This window comes from Coenobita brevimanus, chromosome 44 (assembly GCF_032717465.1).
Source record: "Coenobita brevimanus isolate Jiangsu-jjx chromosome 44, ASM3271746v2, whole genome shotgun sequence".
In the NCBI taxonomy this organism is placed as follows: Eukaryota; Metazoa; Arthropoda; class Malacostraca; order Decapoda; family Coenobitidae; genus Coenobita; species Coenobita brevimanus.
This window is the reverse complement of record NC_136997.1, coordinates 50,580,023-50,598,126: the sequence shown is the minus strand read 5'-3', so window position 1 is coordinate 50,598,126 and position 18,104 is coordinate 50,580,023. Positions and strand designations below refer to the sequence as shown.

Genomic DNA, 18,104 nt, shown 5'->3' with positions numbered 1-18,104 from the left:
ACTGTATATATATACAGTATATATATATACATACAGTATATGAGACACAGGAGAGACAGAGTACTTGTAATAAGGGATGCAAAAAACTGGTAAGGAAGAGGTGCTGGGAAGCCTGCTTGTCCGATGAGATTGTGGGTCTTAGCCATCGGCTAAAATATCAACATTACCCCCACAACCAGGACGTTAACTAAACTCCATAAACTTCTGACAGTTTCATCGGTATGTTTTCACCTGACATGAACTGCTATAGTACGTTTACTCTAACCTGGCAAAGATCCCTCACCCTTTGGAGCTCAGTTGATGGTCAGGTGTAGTTAGACTGGAGGGTTGCTCTGACCAGTAACCAAGGAGACTCATTTGAAACCTCTACATTAAGGGTCACTGAATTTCACACGACATGGTATTCAAGCTATGGTCCGGTTCCATCAGTTGAAAACAAACCGATAATAGTGACAATGATGATTTAAAAATGATTATAAAGAAGTGTATCACTAGAATGGACGTGTGTAAACTTTCATTTTGATCCAGTTCCTAACCTGTGTGATTTACTATAGTCCGTTAAGTTTCCTGGCTGGGATGCCTCCACCCCACCTCCCCAATGACTGGATGATAATATCGCTGGGGAGATGAACTGCAGTTCTCCATTATTTTACCTAATTATAAAGCCTGTCCTTGTTTTATGCCAGAAATGTGTTCCAAATGATAGCAACTTTCCCCCCCCCCTAAAGTTTGAAAATACCATATATTTTTTAAATTTTCCAAAATACTGCAACAATTTTTTTCTCATACATTTCAAAATACAGTACATATATTACTCCAAAACACTGGATTTTTTTTTTTTTTTTTTTTTTCATTTCTAAAAATATCACTTTTTCATGTTTTGAAATATCACAACCTTTTCTCATACATCCCAAAATAGTCCCCCCCCCCCTTTTTTTTTACTGTTCCATAATATTTACCTTTTTTCATACAACTGCTGTTAAAACTTTGGGGGAACTAGTAAATGTGCTTTAAAAGTAGTTACAGAATGTATATGGGCAATTCTTCAGTCATTAACTATGGATTTTATGACACTGTTGTGGCCCTAGGTGAACTGCAGGCTGGTGTTCCCATCCTGCTATCCACCATCCTTCTTTTAGGATGATAAGGAGGGCGCTGAGAAATGCTTGTATAACCAGGCAGTGGAGCGGTCCTGTTATACTGGTGCCATCACTTGGCATCTCTGTCCAGCAGCATATTTCATTGTCAAAAAGTGTATTAAAGCAAGTAACTTACAGTGGAGTCAATTCTGGGAGCCTGAGTGGTGAGTGAATGGGAGTGTGGCCCTGTTACTTGGGCAAAGTATGAGTTTTCTCCAACTATGAAGCATTTCTTGCTCTCTGGACCCTTCCTTGCCCCATCCTTAAGTGGGAAGAGGTCTGGATGATGATGAGATGATGATGATGATTTGATACTGTACATATAACAAGGGTTTTGACATTTAACTTCATTATGTTTTGCCTTTAATTTGTATCTCTGTCACCCAACTGCAGCTCTGAATTTAAGGTGGGGGTGGGGAGGAGGCATGGACTCAGACATGTCAAGTCAGAATGAATGGACTATAGTTAAAATCCCAATACAAGATTATAACAACTACACTTGTTCTGTGAGCAGCAACGGTTTGGATAAAATGTGGGAAATAAAAAAACACAAAAAAGAGCAGCAAGTTACGTAAAGATGGGAGGGGAGGAAGGTTGGTTTCCCCCGTCCTTGCGTAACTTGGCTAGGCACAATCCTCTACTCTCTGCAATACAAACTGGTGTGAAGATTGTACATTTCTTGATAATTCTTGTGTCCTGTGGGGACGGCTCAGTCGGTGTTGCCGATGTTTTCATAGCATTTCACCTATTCATTCAATAAAATATTAATAATAATAATAATAATAACAACAATAATGATAATAATAATAACAGAATGAGAAAACATGTATGGATCAATACCAATACTAAAATTATACATTTTAATAATAACATTAATAACAGATCAAATATATCTGGTTTCTATGCATCCATCTATTGTCCAATCCTTTACTGCATCATCAGATGCACAGGGGCCCAGGGCTAGGCTTCTCATTCCTGTCATTTAAGGCAAGAATGATAAGATGCTCATCTCCAAGTGGCATTATGTGAGCAATAAACCCTAATCATTCCTCAGATTTAAACCCCTGAAGAGCCACATCCAGCTGGAGCACCTAAACCCCCTAGACCACCACACATCTATTTAATTTTACTCTGCATGATAAATGATAATCACTGACCGAAAAAAAGTGAAGGTAATATCTAACGGCTGTATTATCAAAACTGACCGAGCAACAGTGTAAGTTTACCCAAGAGCAAACACAGAAATGGTAACATGTTATCATCACCACCACTGTTTCAGAAATTATTATCAAAATTTTGAGGCCAGGCCACACCGTCACTCTCTCAAATTTGACAAAACTGCCATTACTGGCAGAGGTGTTGTTCCTGTTGCTGCACCTGTCTATCTGGCCGAGCAGACCCATCAAACATTGGGACGCAACTGCTTCTGTAGGACCGTCCTACAGGTACAGTACAGTACATAAATCATGTATGGATTTGGTGCCCCCATGCAGCAGACACCACCTTACCACAGCAGGACCAGGGTCCTTCCCACGGCAAGGTGCATGGAAATAAAAAAGGTTTGGGCTCTTGGGTGGATGCCACAGTTGCTCCACCAAGGGTACTTCACTCCTCAATGTGAAGGCTCCTCATCAGCACCACCGACAGGGTAATTTCGGTATGCATAGATAACTCACCCCCACAACACACATCAACTATCAAGAGGGGGCAACATTTACACCAACTTGTACACCTAATAACTTGGGCTCAGTGTAACTAATGAAAAAATTATCTTTCATGTGAATATCAACCCTTGTAATCCAATAAACTGTTTTCTTATATTTAATTCTTGCTATCTCCATGTGATTTTATTCACTTTAACCTCAACTATTCAACAACCCTTTTCATATTTTATTCTTGCTATCTCCAGATGATTTTGGTCAATGTAACCTCTTCAGTATCATATTCTTTACTTAATCCATTTTTTTTTGTAGCTTATTCTTGCTATCTCCAGGCAATTTTAGTAAACTTTACCTCTTCAATCCAACTACATTTTTTTTCATTTTATTTTTCCTCTATCCTGGTGATTTTTCTCAAATTAACCGATTCAATCTAAAAACATAATTTTTTAAATGTAAAAAAATATTACCATGATTTCCGATAGGTAGACAGATAAACTACAGAGCTACTACTACTATTGCTATAAAATATCCTTTTTTAAATAATATAATATCTGTAAAATATAAAGAATACTCTAAACTAACAAGCAACAGGGGAGGCGGTGGCTCAATCAGTAGAGAGGTAGCCTGCAGTCCTAACGGACCCAGGTTCGAATCCCGGCTGGGGCAGGGAACAGTTTAAGGATTTGAATTTCATTAAAATCAGGCTTTACTGATCTACCAGAAGACCCGCCGACATGTCGTAAAAATACCCCCGCTAATATCAATACACCAGTCCTGTATGAGAGCCCTAGCATGTCTTCAATATGGACGGTGGGTGTTAGCGCCGAAGTGGTGACATGTAGAGGTGTATGGTATGTAGGAGGACTGCTGGGTCTTGATAGCAGGCTGTGAAGCCTATGCCCAGAGTCGGACACATAAAAAAAAAAAAAAAAAGATAATGTTTGACACACGATGGATCAGACAGACCTTTCATTTTAATTCACATGTTCATTTTAACTCCTTGAATGAGGGATTTTTTTTTGTTTCCCCAACCAATGAATTTCTTCATGTTACAAAATGCCTCTCATGCGTGTTTCCTACATGTCAATGAGTGGGCTGGCAGAGGGTTAGTGCCTCTCCCTGTAAAACAACTAACTCAAAGTAAAACGGCAACCCCTTATGGGATTATGGCATGTGGCTATATATAGAAAGATAGGAAATGCCTCTTGCACTGATAGCATATATCAAGACTATACAGTATCTAATCCTTCCAGTAAAAATTTGCATTCCAAGCTACATAAAACCGTCATGAGATGGCAAGAATACAATGACAAAATCCCAGTGAGTTAAATTATCCTCGTTGCTACCAGATGATTTTAATAAATTTAAGAACGGGCTATTATACTTAAGGGATTTATTAATGTCACTGCAATGGGCAAACTCTAGTTAGTATCTCATTCTAGCACAGTTTTTTTTGGCTCTCTGGAAGGTGGGGTGGGAAAGGAAGTCTGGATGATGATGATGATATACCTAATCCCACTGACATGGCTTTGGTATCCCTTTTAAACCTGAGTCATTAGATTGTGGGGGGATTGCATGAATCATATTTTAGTGTGATGAGATAAGATTTTTCATTTTAGTCTTGCTACCTTCACTCAACCTTATCACACTTGGTAGATAATTTTCACTCTGGATGGGCAACAGAGCCTTCATTTACCCCTTCATTACTACAGTGCTCATCTATCCTGGACAAGATTGTGTGGAGGAAGGAAGAAAAAAAATAAAAATGCATGACCTCACACTGAAGGCGATGACAATTCTGGCGACACATTTTTCAGTTTATTCCATCTGGGGAAGAATTTCTGAACTGGTGGGGTTAGACACAGCCTTCACTTACCCTCCAATACTACAACACTCTCCTATAGGGAACAAAATCATGTGAAGTGACAGAAAATAAAGTGATAAACTAGTGGAGTTAGATATAGCCTTCATATATCCCTTCACTACTAAACCCCTCTCCTTTACTGAACAAAATTGTGTCGGGATAGCAAGAATAAAATAAATGAATATGTGATCGGACTGTGATGGGGTGGATGGAATGGTTTTCAACTTTCTTCCACTTGAGAGATCTTTTCTACACAAGTAGGGTTACGTACAGCCTTCATTACCCCTCCACAACTACAGCACTCTCCTTCACTGAACAAAACTATGAGGGAATAACAAGAATAAAATATGAGAGTGTGTGTGATCAGCTTGTGAAGGGGAAACCTGTTTCACTCTGCTAACATGCCAGTACTTTAAATCTTCTTTTTAGCTCAACACAACATTAAGATGCCTGGGTGAGACTTTATGAAATGGAGGGGTTAGATACAGCCTTCACTTCTTTACTACCAACAAAATCGTAAGGGGATAGCAAGAATAAAGTGAAAATTTAAAAAAATGCCTGTGATCCTATTGTGATGGGGTTTTTAAGACTGGAAGTACAACACATCAGGCATGGTGATCCTGAGCTGGGGTAGTGGACTGGTCTACATCCTCATACACCCCATACGACCTCCACTCACCCTGGAAGACACAAAACAACAAATACTATACACACACACTAGAAAAATAATGTGCTGGCATGTTCTACTTACTAACTGAGGCATTTAGAAGTGAAAGTAGGCATCATTATTTCATTTTTATTTTCAGCTTTAAGTCTGTTTTCCAAGCAGCATCAATTTAATTTGAAAGGTTCAACCGGCAGCACTCCTTTCCCTCACTCTACTCTGTTCCAGCTCTCTAGTAATACCTCAAGATCTGAGGTGCAGTGCACATCATCTTGTCCCATGTCTTCCCTGGATTCAAGATAACTGTGGTACGTGAAGGCAACCACCATCCATCCACTTGATGCAGAGTGTACTGCAGGTGACTGTCACTCAGTGACGAGTCAAATACAGCAAGAGATCACATAATGCGCGAATTTTGTACCTTGAAGCTCGCGCTTTATGAGAGTAAATGCAGATAAAACAAAAGTGATGACACCTAGGGTTGGTGGCAGTACTATCACAGAAGGGGGCAAGTGGTCAAATGCAATTTGTCACAAGTGCATGGGAAGTGATTCCATTTTGTGCAGTGTTTATGACAGTGGGTGCATAAGAATTGTAATGGTATTAGAAGGAGACTGCATGATAATGCTTATTTCATGTGTGCACTGTGTTGGAGAGAGCATGTGGATATTACCAGACATGAAAGGATTTTACTTGCTGATGAGTCTCTTGAGTGTGTGGAAGAGTTTTGTTATTTGGGAGACATGTTACATGCTGGAGGTGGGGGAGGAGCTAGCTCTGTGGCTAAAGTGAGGAGTGGTTGGAAGAAGTTCAGGGAGCTGCTGCCTCTCCTGACATTGACAGCACTCTCCCCAAGTGCTACAGGATCTTTGTATACAGTATGCATTAGAAGTGTAATGCTGTATGGTAATGAGACCTGGGCAGTAAAGGAAGAGGATATTCACATGCTCAAATGTACATAAAGGACAATGATTAGGTGGACATGCAGTGCATCCCTGAGTTCAAGGCCTGGAGGAGCTAGATTTATGATGGAAGAGTTCAGGGGTAGGATGGGACTGAAGTGTATTGGTGCTGTAATGAGGAGAGGTAGATTGAGGTGATTTGGGCATATGGAGAGGATGGGGGATGATAATTGGTTGCAGAAAGTGAGAAGCATTAGTATTTGGGGTGGGGTTGCGAGAGGTAGACCAAAAAAGACCTGGGATGAGGTCATTAAGTGTGACCTCAGGGTTAAGGGACTGAACAGGGAGGCTGCCAGAGATCAAGTAGAATGAACAGCCACCATTAGGTGACCAAGGCCAACGGATGTAAGCATGTTGGAGCCTTCAAAATGAAACGCAATGAAACGACAATTATATTTTGATCATAGAGAAAATCATAAATGACCTTATTTCTGTACTGAGACTGCCAAAGCAAAAAATTAAATTATATAATATCATCAACAACACCGACTATGAAGGAAATTCAACATATTAAATGACATATCACAAACTTATCAAATGACATAACATCATTAACCTGTACCTTTGTCAAACACATTAACCCTATGAGAAGTTCAACAGATTAAACGAAATAATATCAAAACCTTCTACTCAAACATCATAACAAATTTCTTTCTCATTAACATTACTGTGTGAAGTTCAAAAGATTACCCGGAATAATATCACAAATTTACACCCTTCTCAGCAACATTAGCTCTGAATGGGAGGTACAATAGAGTAAATAGTATATCACAAATTTCTACTTAAACAGCATAATGTCACAAACTTCTACATAAATTGCAAAGGTATCACAAACATCAACTTAAAAGACACAATGACATGTACCTTTCTCATCAACATTAGCTCTCAGTGGTTGGTTCAAGAGTAGGCTCTCCTTTACTCTCCTCCTGCTTGGGTTGTTGGCTGCCCTCTATACACCCTTGGCTTGTGTCTGTACTACCTGCCTTGCTGCTGCTGCTGTTACTAGTGTCCTCGGTCTCCTCAGGACCCCCAGAGCTCCGCATAAGACCCCGTGAAGCCAAAAAGCTGAACCAAGTGTGCAACAATAGGTAAACATGCAAAGGTACAGAGCACTGTACAGCTACCTTCACTTACTGGTGTGTTGGAGGTTTTATGTGGTGCCAGTGCATCTGTTCACACCTCACATCTATGGGGACAGTTGCAAAAGTAAAGACATATGATATAATCAGATTCATTAATCACATAAGACCTTCAACACACCACTCCCTGCAGTACTTATGGGTGAAGGTTAGTGTACATTCCCTGAAGTTCCTCGTTTACAGGCAGGATTTTAGTTTTGGGTTGTCTAGATTCCATGGCATGTCTCCTATAAAGACATCCATCCAGTCAATATATAAACAATGCATTGCCACACAGCCTAAAACTTGAAGCCCATCTGTAACTGTGGAACTGGAGGGGATGGTAATGGAAGAAAAGTATTGTTTTTGGCCCTCATAATGGCATGCAGAAACTTAAATGATGTACTGACACTCCCCAGGTCATACAAATCTCAACTTGTGGAAATGCTGTAAGTGTGACAGGTTTATCACTGCAGTGTGTACATAAGTTTATCATTAGAAGAGTGTAAGCAGTTGCTTCACTTATAAGCAGACTGTACCTTATCAGTGTGTGTGTGTGTGTACTGATTATAGGTTAATGCAACTTACACACAAATCCACACTTCCACAAAGCCTTCCAGAATGGAACCCTTGCCTAACCTGGGTGTGTAACTAATGTGTCTCAAGTGTGAATAGGCAGCTTCTGGTTATCTCCTGGATATCTTTTGTTCCTAATGGCCTATATCATCCATCCATCTGAAATTTATTTTAATGAAAAAGCTGTTTTTGATTTTCATTTTTATTTTTATGTGAAAGGAAAAATGAATTTTATGTCTGTGCTTCGATATCCGACAAACTCGCTGACCAAACACTCCCATTGGTACGCAACACTGCCAGATATCCGAGTAGGCCTGTATGTTTATCAAGTGTATGCTGAATTGGCTCTGCAATCCACTGCTTCTGACAATGATATCAGATGTAATAGTTGTTCTTTCAAGATTCAGGAAGAATGACACAGGCCAAAGTGACAAATATATCAAAATATTTGACAAATACAAGCCTGGCACCATCAAGCCTCACAACACACCATCCTTTGCTACATTAACCCCCTGAGAACAGCTTTGAGGTATTTAAGGAGCTTACATTGGTTTGGTGCTGCAGAGGGATGTCTTAATGTGGCACCACAGATATGGCTTTTTTTTTTTTTTTTTTTTTTTTTTCGACTCTGAGCATATGCTTCACAGCCTGCTATCAAGGCCCAGCAGTCCTCCTATATACTATACACCTCTACATTTCACCACTTTGGTGCTAACACCCACCGTCCATATTGAATACATGCTAGGGCTGTTTCATACAGGACTGGTGTATTGGCATTAGCGGGGGTATTTTTACGACATGTCGGCGGGTCTCCTGGTAGATCAGTAAAGCCTGATTTAATGAAATTCAAATCCTTAAACTGTTCCCTGCCCCAGCTGGGATTCGAACGTGGGTCCGTTAGGACTGCAGGCCACCTCCCTACCGATTGAGCCACCGCCTCCCCTACAGATGCCCAGTTATACAATTGTCCCCCAGCTCTCTCCCTATCCCCCTATAAGAAGATGATGGACTGTAGGGAAAGGGCAACTTCAGCCTGCATTCCACTGGGCTCACATCCACAGGAGCCCAACAACAACACTGGCAGTGCAAATGAGGAAAACATACAGTCCTTAGAGGGTTAATGAGCAGTAGCTAATTTGAAGACATAAGTTGGAGAATGATGTCCATGGTGTTGAGGAAAATTATTAACCTTCAGCATGATGACACTTTTTAAAGGGGCTAATTAAGAATACATCTAACCTTTTCATTTCAAAAATTCTAAGTTACTTAAAATAATCTTTCAGTGGCATACCCAAAATATAAAAAGTATCATCACAGTGAAACAGTTAAAAAGCACCTAAAATGTACATGAAAAGAGGAGATTGTGTGGGGTAAATACAACAAGTTCTTTATAGTTGGTGGTTGGCTGCATGGTTGACTGATGCTACCATAATCACCATAATGACATACTGGGAGAAATGGCTTTATAACTGACTGTGATATGCTCAAGGAAAAAAAAAACTCAGGAACAAAGGTTAAAATACTGGAGGTAAAAAAAAAAAAATGAGGGATACTTATACTATAGGCACAGGTATTTAATAAACTCAAGAAAACAGAATCATGAACAAATGATAAATGATTAAACAACAGTATAGAAGAGATAAAAATAATGAATTATTGATAACAATTTATTTCTAACTTTGGTCATTTGGTACTAATGAACATTAACTTGACAAAACATCCCATACCCCTTGAAAGTTCTGATGGCTTTGTCTGACTAGAAACAAAGGAGACTCAGTCCTACCCCATAACTATGCACACCCAAATTTCCAGTAACCATAATATAACATTCGAGTCATGAGGATCAGGTGGGAAAAGAAGGGCAGAAAAAAGGAAATTCTAACACAGCCAGACAAATACACACACATCTTCACCAAGCAAGGTCACTTTTACAAACTAACATTTTTATTAGTATGCACCCTGTGTATTAGTAGGCTCCTATATCAATGGCATACTTCCACGGAAACCTGAACCACCATTGCAAGAAAAGTTCCTTATCTCTGTGGTGTCCTCACAAAGAAATCTCTAAAAGCTACCATTGCAAGAAAATGCTTCTCAATGGAATTTCTCCTCCACAAATACTAAAAGCTACCCTTACAGAAATTATATATATACAGTATACAGTACAGAGAGAGAGAGAGAGAGAGAGAGAGAGAGAGAGAGAGACGATCTTCAAAAGCTACCAGTACCCTTGCAAGGAAAGCCTCCATATAACTGTGCTTTCTAAAAAATACATACAGAAAGCATCCCTTAAATAAAGCTCCCTATAATTAAGGTTCCTCCCACTGAAATCTCCCAAAGTTATCCTTGCAAATGCCCCTTATGACTGTGCTTCCCGCCACAGCAATACTAAAGGCTTCTTATATTTCCTTCCATAGAAATTTTCAAAAGCTACCCATAAAAAAAAAAAAAAAAAAAATCATCCAATCATATGTTGCCCCATGAGGAGCATAGGAGCCTGGGGATAGGCAAGTTGGTCCTGACATTGAAGGTGAGAGTGACCAGCCTCACTCATCCCCGAGTGGCATTAAGTGAACAATAAACCCCAACCACCCCTTGGATATAACCCTGCACCAGCTCAATCCGATTGGAGTGCCTTAATTACTCATTCAACCACCAGGCACCATAATTTGGTTATATGGTTATCACTCAGCACAGTAAATGGTTTCCTGGTGTACAGGAAACCATTTGGCTGGTCACTCAGTGTAGAGTCACCCATAGGCAGAAGGAAGAGGAAAGAATGAAGGAAAGACATATTAAAGAGAGAGTGGAAAGCCACCCATAGGCAGAAAGAAGGGGAAAGAATGAAGGAAAGAAAGACAGAAGAGGAAGGATCGAAGAGAGGAAAGGGCAGACACCCAAAGCAGCAATACACTGAGGGAGTGGATGGTGAAACTTATGTATTACTGAACATTATCATTGATTTTTATTTTTCTATTTTTTTACCTTTTCTGATATGCACATAAATCTCTGCTTACTCTTAACTCACCCCAAAAGAGAGGGAAGATGTTGCCTATAAATGCAGTATGTCAATGCTATTTGTGGAACTGATATGACTACATAAAATGTCTAGTTTATTCCTTAAAAACTGGTAATATTCCATCTTACTGGAAACGACTTAAGAAAGGCATGAAGCTAAAAACTGAGTTAACCTCTGAAATTACACAGGTGGTGAAATCTACACATGATGTGATGGAAGGAAAGGGTGGTGAGGTACAGTCGTGTTCAGGAGAAATGATACACACTTACTCATCCAGTGTATTACAGTATCCATTGCTGGTAAGATTTGGAACAAATTCCCTCACTTATTGGAACACTGATGGCCAGTGCACCCGGCAGTAAGTGACATGGTTACACATCTCACCAACAGTAGATATGAGGAGGTGTGCATCCCTACTTATGAAAGCGGCTGTACTCAAGAGAGGGGTGTGTGGGCTGAAAAGTGGGCAGCTTGATGGAGGAGGACAATGTGACAAGGTGATTCATTTGATGCCACCCCTTCCCAGAATAAGGCCCCCGGCTACAGAAAGACATGGATAGAGCGATACATAAACAGAAATGGAATTTAGAGGCAACAATGCATATTAAGAAGTAAAAAAAAAAAAAAAAAAAAAGCACATCACGATGGTACAATTTACTCACTTGAAGTTGTCTGCTAGATCTTCCTCTTCCTTCTCCTCCTCCTCTTCCACCTTCTCCTCTGTACTGGTTTTACCCTCACTATCATCTCCTTCCTGATCACTGCACATCAAAGTCATGCAATGCATTACTACCTTACTACATCAATAATCACATGCAAACTTAGCACAAATCACAAACTAAAAACTAAATGTCCTCTCTATATTGTTGGTGTGAGTCCAGGTTCATCTGGATGGTGGATCTGGTGAACTGTGGCCACCTCCAGTCCATTATCCTCATTTCCGAGCATAAGGAATTAACTGAGGGACACCATCACATGAAGAAATCCTTCCCCAGTGCCAGTCCTCTCCATAAAAAAAGGGTTCATCATGACTGTGAATCCAGCATTTGCTTTAACAGTTTGTACAGAGAAACACCATGTGCAGAACAGGGGCCCAGTTTATTCCTGAAGAAGCCAGCTTTGGTGAATGTCAAATAAACTATGCCCCCGTTTTGCACTTGGTGTTTCTCAATACATTATCATGGCTTTTTTTCCCTTCTCAAGGATGGGGTGAGAGAGTAGCATTATCCACTTATAGAATGTAGGTTTTCAATCAATTTCAAGGGACCTGAGTGAGAGCATTATTTTGCATAGTAACTCCCTGCCTTCCTGTTTACCAAAAAGGCAGGAAGTTTCTCTTCCTTGATGAAAACTTAGCCACTGCAGAAACTTGTTATAATGCTCTCTCCAGGCATCTTTAACATCCTCATTGTCCACCATTGCCCATCGTTCATCATTCTTCAGAGACTGCTCACCTATGACTTATGCTGGAAACTCTATCTATCTATCTATCTATTGCCAGATGCCTCAATCCCGTTTGGGGTGGCCACATACAAATTGCCTCCAAGTTGCCCTGTCCCCCGCCATTTCACTGCCCTGCTCCCAACTCACACCCCCCTCTCTCATATACCTCTCCACCCCATCCCTCCATCTCATCCTCAGCCTCCCCCTCCCTCTTCCCCCCTCCACCTCACTCACATACACTCTCTTCGTCAGTCTATCACCCTCCATTCTCTCCACATGGCCAAACCACCTCAGTGTGTTCCTTATAATGCTTCCTATCACATCCACATCCACACCACAATGCTCCTTTATATCCTCATTCATCAGCCTGTCTCTCCATGTGACTCCACAGGCTCCTCTTAAATAACTCATTTCCACTGCTCTCACTCTTGACTTGTGTCCTTCCAACAATGTTCAAGCTTCACTTCACTGGAAACACAATAAGTAAATGTAAATCAAAATTCCAAACAATATAAGATTCTTTTAACACAGCCTGGCATGCATTCTACATAATTCAAACATAAATTAGCTATTGTAAAGGCATAACTAAAGTTACGATACTTTGCCATGCTCATCTCACAACTCGACAATTTTATTACATAATAAGTTCTAGAAATGTTAAACAACTTACTACAGAGGAATCTCCTAAATCGCACACCTCAAAACAGGGAATTCATAATATGCGGCAACATCATGTGACAGTTTGCAAGGTCTGTAATTCATGGAAACTATACATAACTCGTGACTACAACCTTGAAAATGAAGGTTTACTGATGCGTTCTTGAACATCTGTTATGCTATGTTTGCACGAATGGTGTGTGTGTGTGTGTGTGTGTGTGTTTCTCTCTCTCTCTGGGAGGGTGGGGGTAAGGTGGAGTGGACTGTGAGTGAGGAGTTCATTAAAGGGGAATCGGTGCAGGAAGAGACGTTTCCACCAGGGACCTCATTTTACCATGGTCGATCATAAACCTCCTAAGCCTACAACTTCTTTGAGGAAGGGGAAAAGCCAAAGTTAACTTACAGTACATCCATAAAGCCCTACCCCCGTCCCGCGTCCAATCACGCAATGTTGTTAGTCGCAGTCATGTAAGAATCTTAAAATATTGTTCATTTCCATTAAATAATTTACTAATTTCCTTTCCAAACTGTTAGAGTTTGTTGGTGACCAGTTTGATGTTGGTGTGGAGTTAAGGGGGTAAACTTTTCCAAAATGACAAACTCATAACTAATTTTTCCCATTAGTTACTTCTAAATTGCAAAATTCTCAAATTGGAGCATGTGCCCTGTCCCATACGACCACGATTTAGGAAATTCCTCCGTACTAAGCCACAGCATTATCATCTTCTCTCCAGCACAAAAGTTTACCTGACATGCAGAAATGACTGGTATTTCATCTCTGGATTTCATTCTAACTGTTGCCAGACAAATTTATTTTGATAGAGAGAACTGGACACAAGCAAATGTTAATACATTCTTTGTGCTGACTTTTATATATCTATCTATCTATATATATTATATATACCGGAACATATATATTATATAAATATATATATATATATATACTGTATAGGAGGAGGATATTCGCAGGCTCAGATGTACAGAAATGACAATGATTACGTGGATGTGTAGTGCGTCCCTGCGTCCAAGGTCTGGGGGGCTGGGTTCACGATGGAAGAGTTGAGAGGTAGGATGGGACTGCAGTGTATTGGTGTTGTGATGAGGAGAGGTAGATTGAGATGGTTTGGACATGTGGAGAGGATGGGTGATGATAATTGGGTGAGGAAGGTGAGAAGTGTTAATATTGGCGGTGGGGTTACAAGGGGTAGACCAAGAAAGACATGGGACGAGGTCATTAAGTGTGACCTTAGGGTTAAGGGACTGAACAGGGAGGCTGCAATGGATCGTGCAGCATGGAGAGCCGCCATTAGGTGACCTAGGCCGATGCATGCAAGCATGTTGGAGCCTTTAAAAACGAATGATGATATATATATATATATATATATATATATATATATATTATACATATATATATATATATTATATATATATATATATATATATATATATACAAAACGGAATCAAATTAATTCTGTTTCGAGTTGTGTGGACGTGTACAAATCAGGTTACACAACAGCCAATACCTAGGTCTGTGAATCCAAGCACTGGTCTACAGTGCAGCCGTGACATGAGTCTCACCTGGTTTGTGGGTTTGTGGGGGTGGTGGAGGCAGGAGGAGGCTTCTGTCCCTCGCTCTGCACCTCAAACGCAGCATCAAAATTGACGCTAGAGAAATCTGCTTTGAAGGCCTCTTGGTTGGATGACTGAGAAGGGAGGTTTTCTAAGAAGACTGCTTGGCCTTGGGGGTCCTGGGGCACCCTGCCATCTGCCCTAAACACATTGCTGAACACCGGGGTGAAGGACGGCTTGTCAAACGGGTCAGTCGAGGTGGAGCTTGAGAACGCACCAAAGTCCGCCCAGCCGCTGTTGTCCGAGGTGTCAGACAGAGGCGCCGACTGCCACGGGTTGTTTGGCTCCCCGCCGGCACCAGAACCACCCTCATCCCCACCACCACGCTTGTCAAACACCTCTGCCCAATCTACCAATCCACAACGCATCAACATTACTATAACATTTCCTGAACTGCTGCCATTTCATGACATTTATTCTTATAATGAATCAAGTATCAATTAACATACCATACAGCTTGAATGCATTAATGCAAAGATAAACATGTATCCTAACTACATCAAAATTAGACATCATGCTTTAACTACCAACAACAGCTTTTTACAATATCCCTGTACATCAAATGCCCCATTTCAATTAGTGTCACTGGTTTGGCCTCATCCAACCATCAAACTTACCATCCTGATCCACCTCCATCTTGGTCTCACCCGCCCGCAGACTGCTGAAATCATCTTCCTCGTCTTCTTCAGAACTTGAACCACCTCCAGCTTCCTCTGCCTTTTCACTGCTGCAAATGCAAATCAATTATCATTATCAGGAGCTACACGGGGAAGCCTTCATGTGGAGTCACTTACCACTTACATAACACGGCAGCTCATGGTACCAGATTAAACAAACATCCTTCAACTCCCTCCCTATCCTACTTTCCTCTGCTCTTTCACTCTTGAAAAACAAACCATTACCCTATCATCAAGTGTTAGAGAGGGATGTTTTCAAGAGCACTGATATACCTGGGTGGCTCATAATACCCAGTTATACAAGTATTCCTCAACTCCTTCACTATTTTCTGAAAGGCAGATGGTGGACTGCACAACAGTAACTTCAGTCCGGTGTTCATCACATTCGAAGGAGTCTAGTACTAATAATAACAACAAAATCATCCCTAATTCCTACCCAATTCAATGGAACTTTACCAACTTAACCTAATCAGTTACTCTACCCTGTCCTACCTAACTCAATCCAGGACGAGAAATCTGACTTTGGTGGGAATGTGAAGGTAATGAGCTTCTCCCTGACCATCCAGATATCCTTCTCACCAATTGCAGCCCAACTAATTCCAACTAAACTCAATGCAACACAGACCAAGCTAAGCTAATCTAATTCACACCTAACTTAATCATATCTTGCCTAACCCATTTCAACCTATCTTAAACCAACATAACATGCAAAATAAATGAACATAATCCAATATCCAACCAAAACAAATCCATTCTAACTTATCTGAACTGAACTTATCCCACCTTAAATTAATCTAGGAGTGCATAATTAACCTTGGAGGCTGTGTGAAGGTGATCTGCTTCTCCACATCAGTCCAGATATCCTCCAGGTGCGGGTCGGGACAGCGGGCGGAACACAGCTCCTCAAACAAGTCCTGATCTTCAACCACCGACTCACCCCCACCCTCCACACCCTGCCCACCCTGGGATCCACCCGTCCCTGAGACTGCTAGGGACTGGGTGGTCAGCCGTTGTAGGGGACCACTGAAGAAAAGTATTACAGTAGTTAGTATACCATTACCATAACCATCATCTTACTGCTCTTAAATTATTAGCACCATAATAACCATTTTCAGTATCATCACCATCTTTCTCTTCCACCTACAATCATCATCATCACCATCCTCTACCTCCTCATCCAAAACCATAATCATGATAATCAACAACACCCCTGGGACTGAACTGCTCCCAAATTACAAACAAATGCAACTGACTAGAGAGTATAAATTATGGATCACTCTGCTGTGTCTGGGAGCAGCAAGACTAAATCAATTGAATATTTCAGCGAAGTGCTTCAAGACAACTGAGGGATTCTTAGCCTCTAACATACCTTAGATTGTCATCAGGATCCTTGAACTCATCATCAGCATAGCGGAAGTCACCAATTACATCCATGTCCATCTCCTTAAAACCCTGAAGGTCAAAGGAAAAAATATATATATAAAACTGACGCCTTTAATTTTTACAGCATAAGCTAACATATGGTCACTGAAATCCCTTATTAACACACACTTGAATGCAGTTATCAGTAATCCTTCCAGTAGGTAAAGCCAATGCCAATGAACAGTGCGTTCCCTTTAACCTGCCGTGTGCTGGCTATTTTTAGCCCTATGGGTCACCCCAGTGCCGGCCATTTTACAACCTTTTTTTTTTTTTTCTGGCTAAAATGGTAGATTTTGATGTGGAAACAACGAATTTTGCCCTTAAAATGCTCATCGTGGCTTGGAAATGAGTTATCGAGTCCTGCATACTCGTGTACAGGTATAGCCGCTCTCTCACGCTCACCACGTACACGAGAGAAAGCCGTTTTCTATGTAAGGTATACTCAGGTATTTATGCTGGGAAGGTATAGCAATGTTCAGTACACTTTTCTGATTACTTATTACTTCAGCATCTATCACAATTTGCATGTCTTTCTCACTGTGAATGCATTATCTTACACTTACTTGAAGATAGGTACAACCTGACTTCATTATGTGCAGTCCTGGCACTTACAAGAAGGTATTAACAACTTGACTTCACTATATAGTCCTTACACTTACAAGAAATTATTTACAACTTACACTTACATGAAAATATTTACAAAATGCCTTCACTATGTACAGCATTGGATAAGGCACACAGGCAGAGTGAGCCAGAGCGAGCATGAGGAGGGGAGCAAGTGAGTGTATGGCCTTGACAGCCCGGGGGATGGTAGAGGAACAGTTAACTTACATGCCTGCCAATTTTTACCTGTGAATCTTGAAAAATGCGGTCACTATGAAAGTTTTTTATTTTAAACCGTTTTAAAACGGCACTGGCACTGACCGCAAAATTATGTCAGACTGTGTTAAAACGGCACTGGCACGCAGCGGGTTAAGGCCATGTCCACACCAATTGCTTGCTGGTGTGAGCGGGTGTTTTGCATCATTGTAACATACAAATGGTCCCACCAGACATGTGTGGGTGCAGACAAGAACTTCTATGGGTAACAGTGATGCAAAACTCCCATCCGTGCCTGAATGCATTTGATGTGGATTTGGTCAAAGGCAAAACAAATGTCAAAAGAGGGTGTGAGCAGGGACGAGTTCAGTGTGAGACACTGTGTAGGGCATGGAAAATGACAAGATATTACCGGCCCAGGGTTTTGTTTGCTGGGGAAATACTGAGCACTGCT

At 40.9% G+C, this 18,104-nt stretch overlaps 1 protein-coding gene across 1 annotated transcript in view; it reads right to left on the bottom strand.

Moving 5' to 3' along the window:
• Positions 1-6,985: 6,985 nt before the first annotated feature.
• Positions 6,986-18,104, bottom strand: part of fmt (phosphatase 6 regulatory subunit 1-like protein fmt) — a 47,141-nt gene continuing 36,022 nt past the window's right edge. The window contains exons 15-20 of the mRNA XM_080271072.1: positions 16,779-16,861; positions 16,223-16,432; positions 15,350-15,459; positions 14,682-15,081; positions 11,666-11,764; positions 6,986-7,355 (exon numbers count right to left, since the gene is read on the bottom strand). Coding sequence (XP_080127198.1) covers positions 7,169-7,355; positions 11,666-11,764; positions 14,682-15,081; positions 15,350-15,459; positions 16,223-16,432; positions 16,779-16,861 — 1,089 coding nt within the window. The 3' untranslated portion in view covers positions 6,986-7,168. The remainder of the gene's footprint in view (positions 7,356-11,665; positions 11,765-14,681; positions 15,082-15,349; positions 15,460-16,222; positions 16,433-16,778; positions 16,862-18,104) is intronic.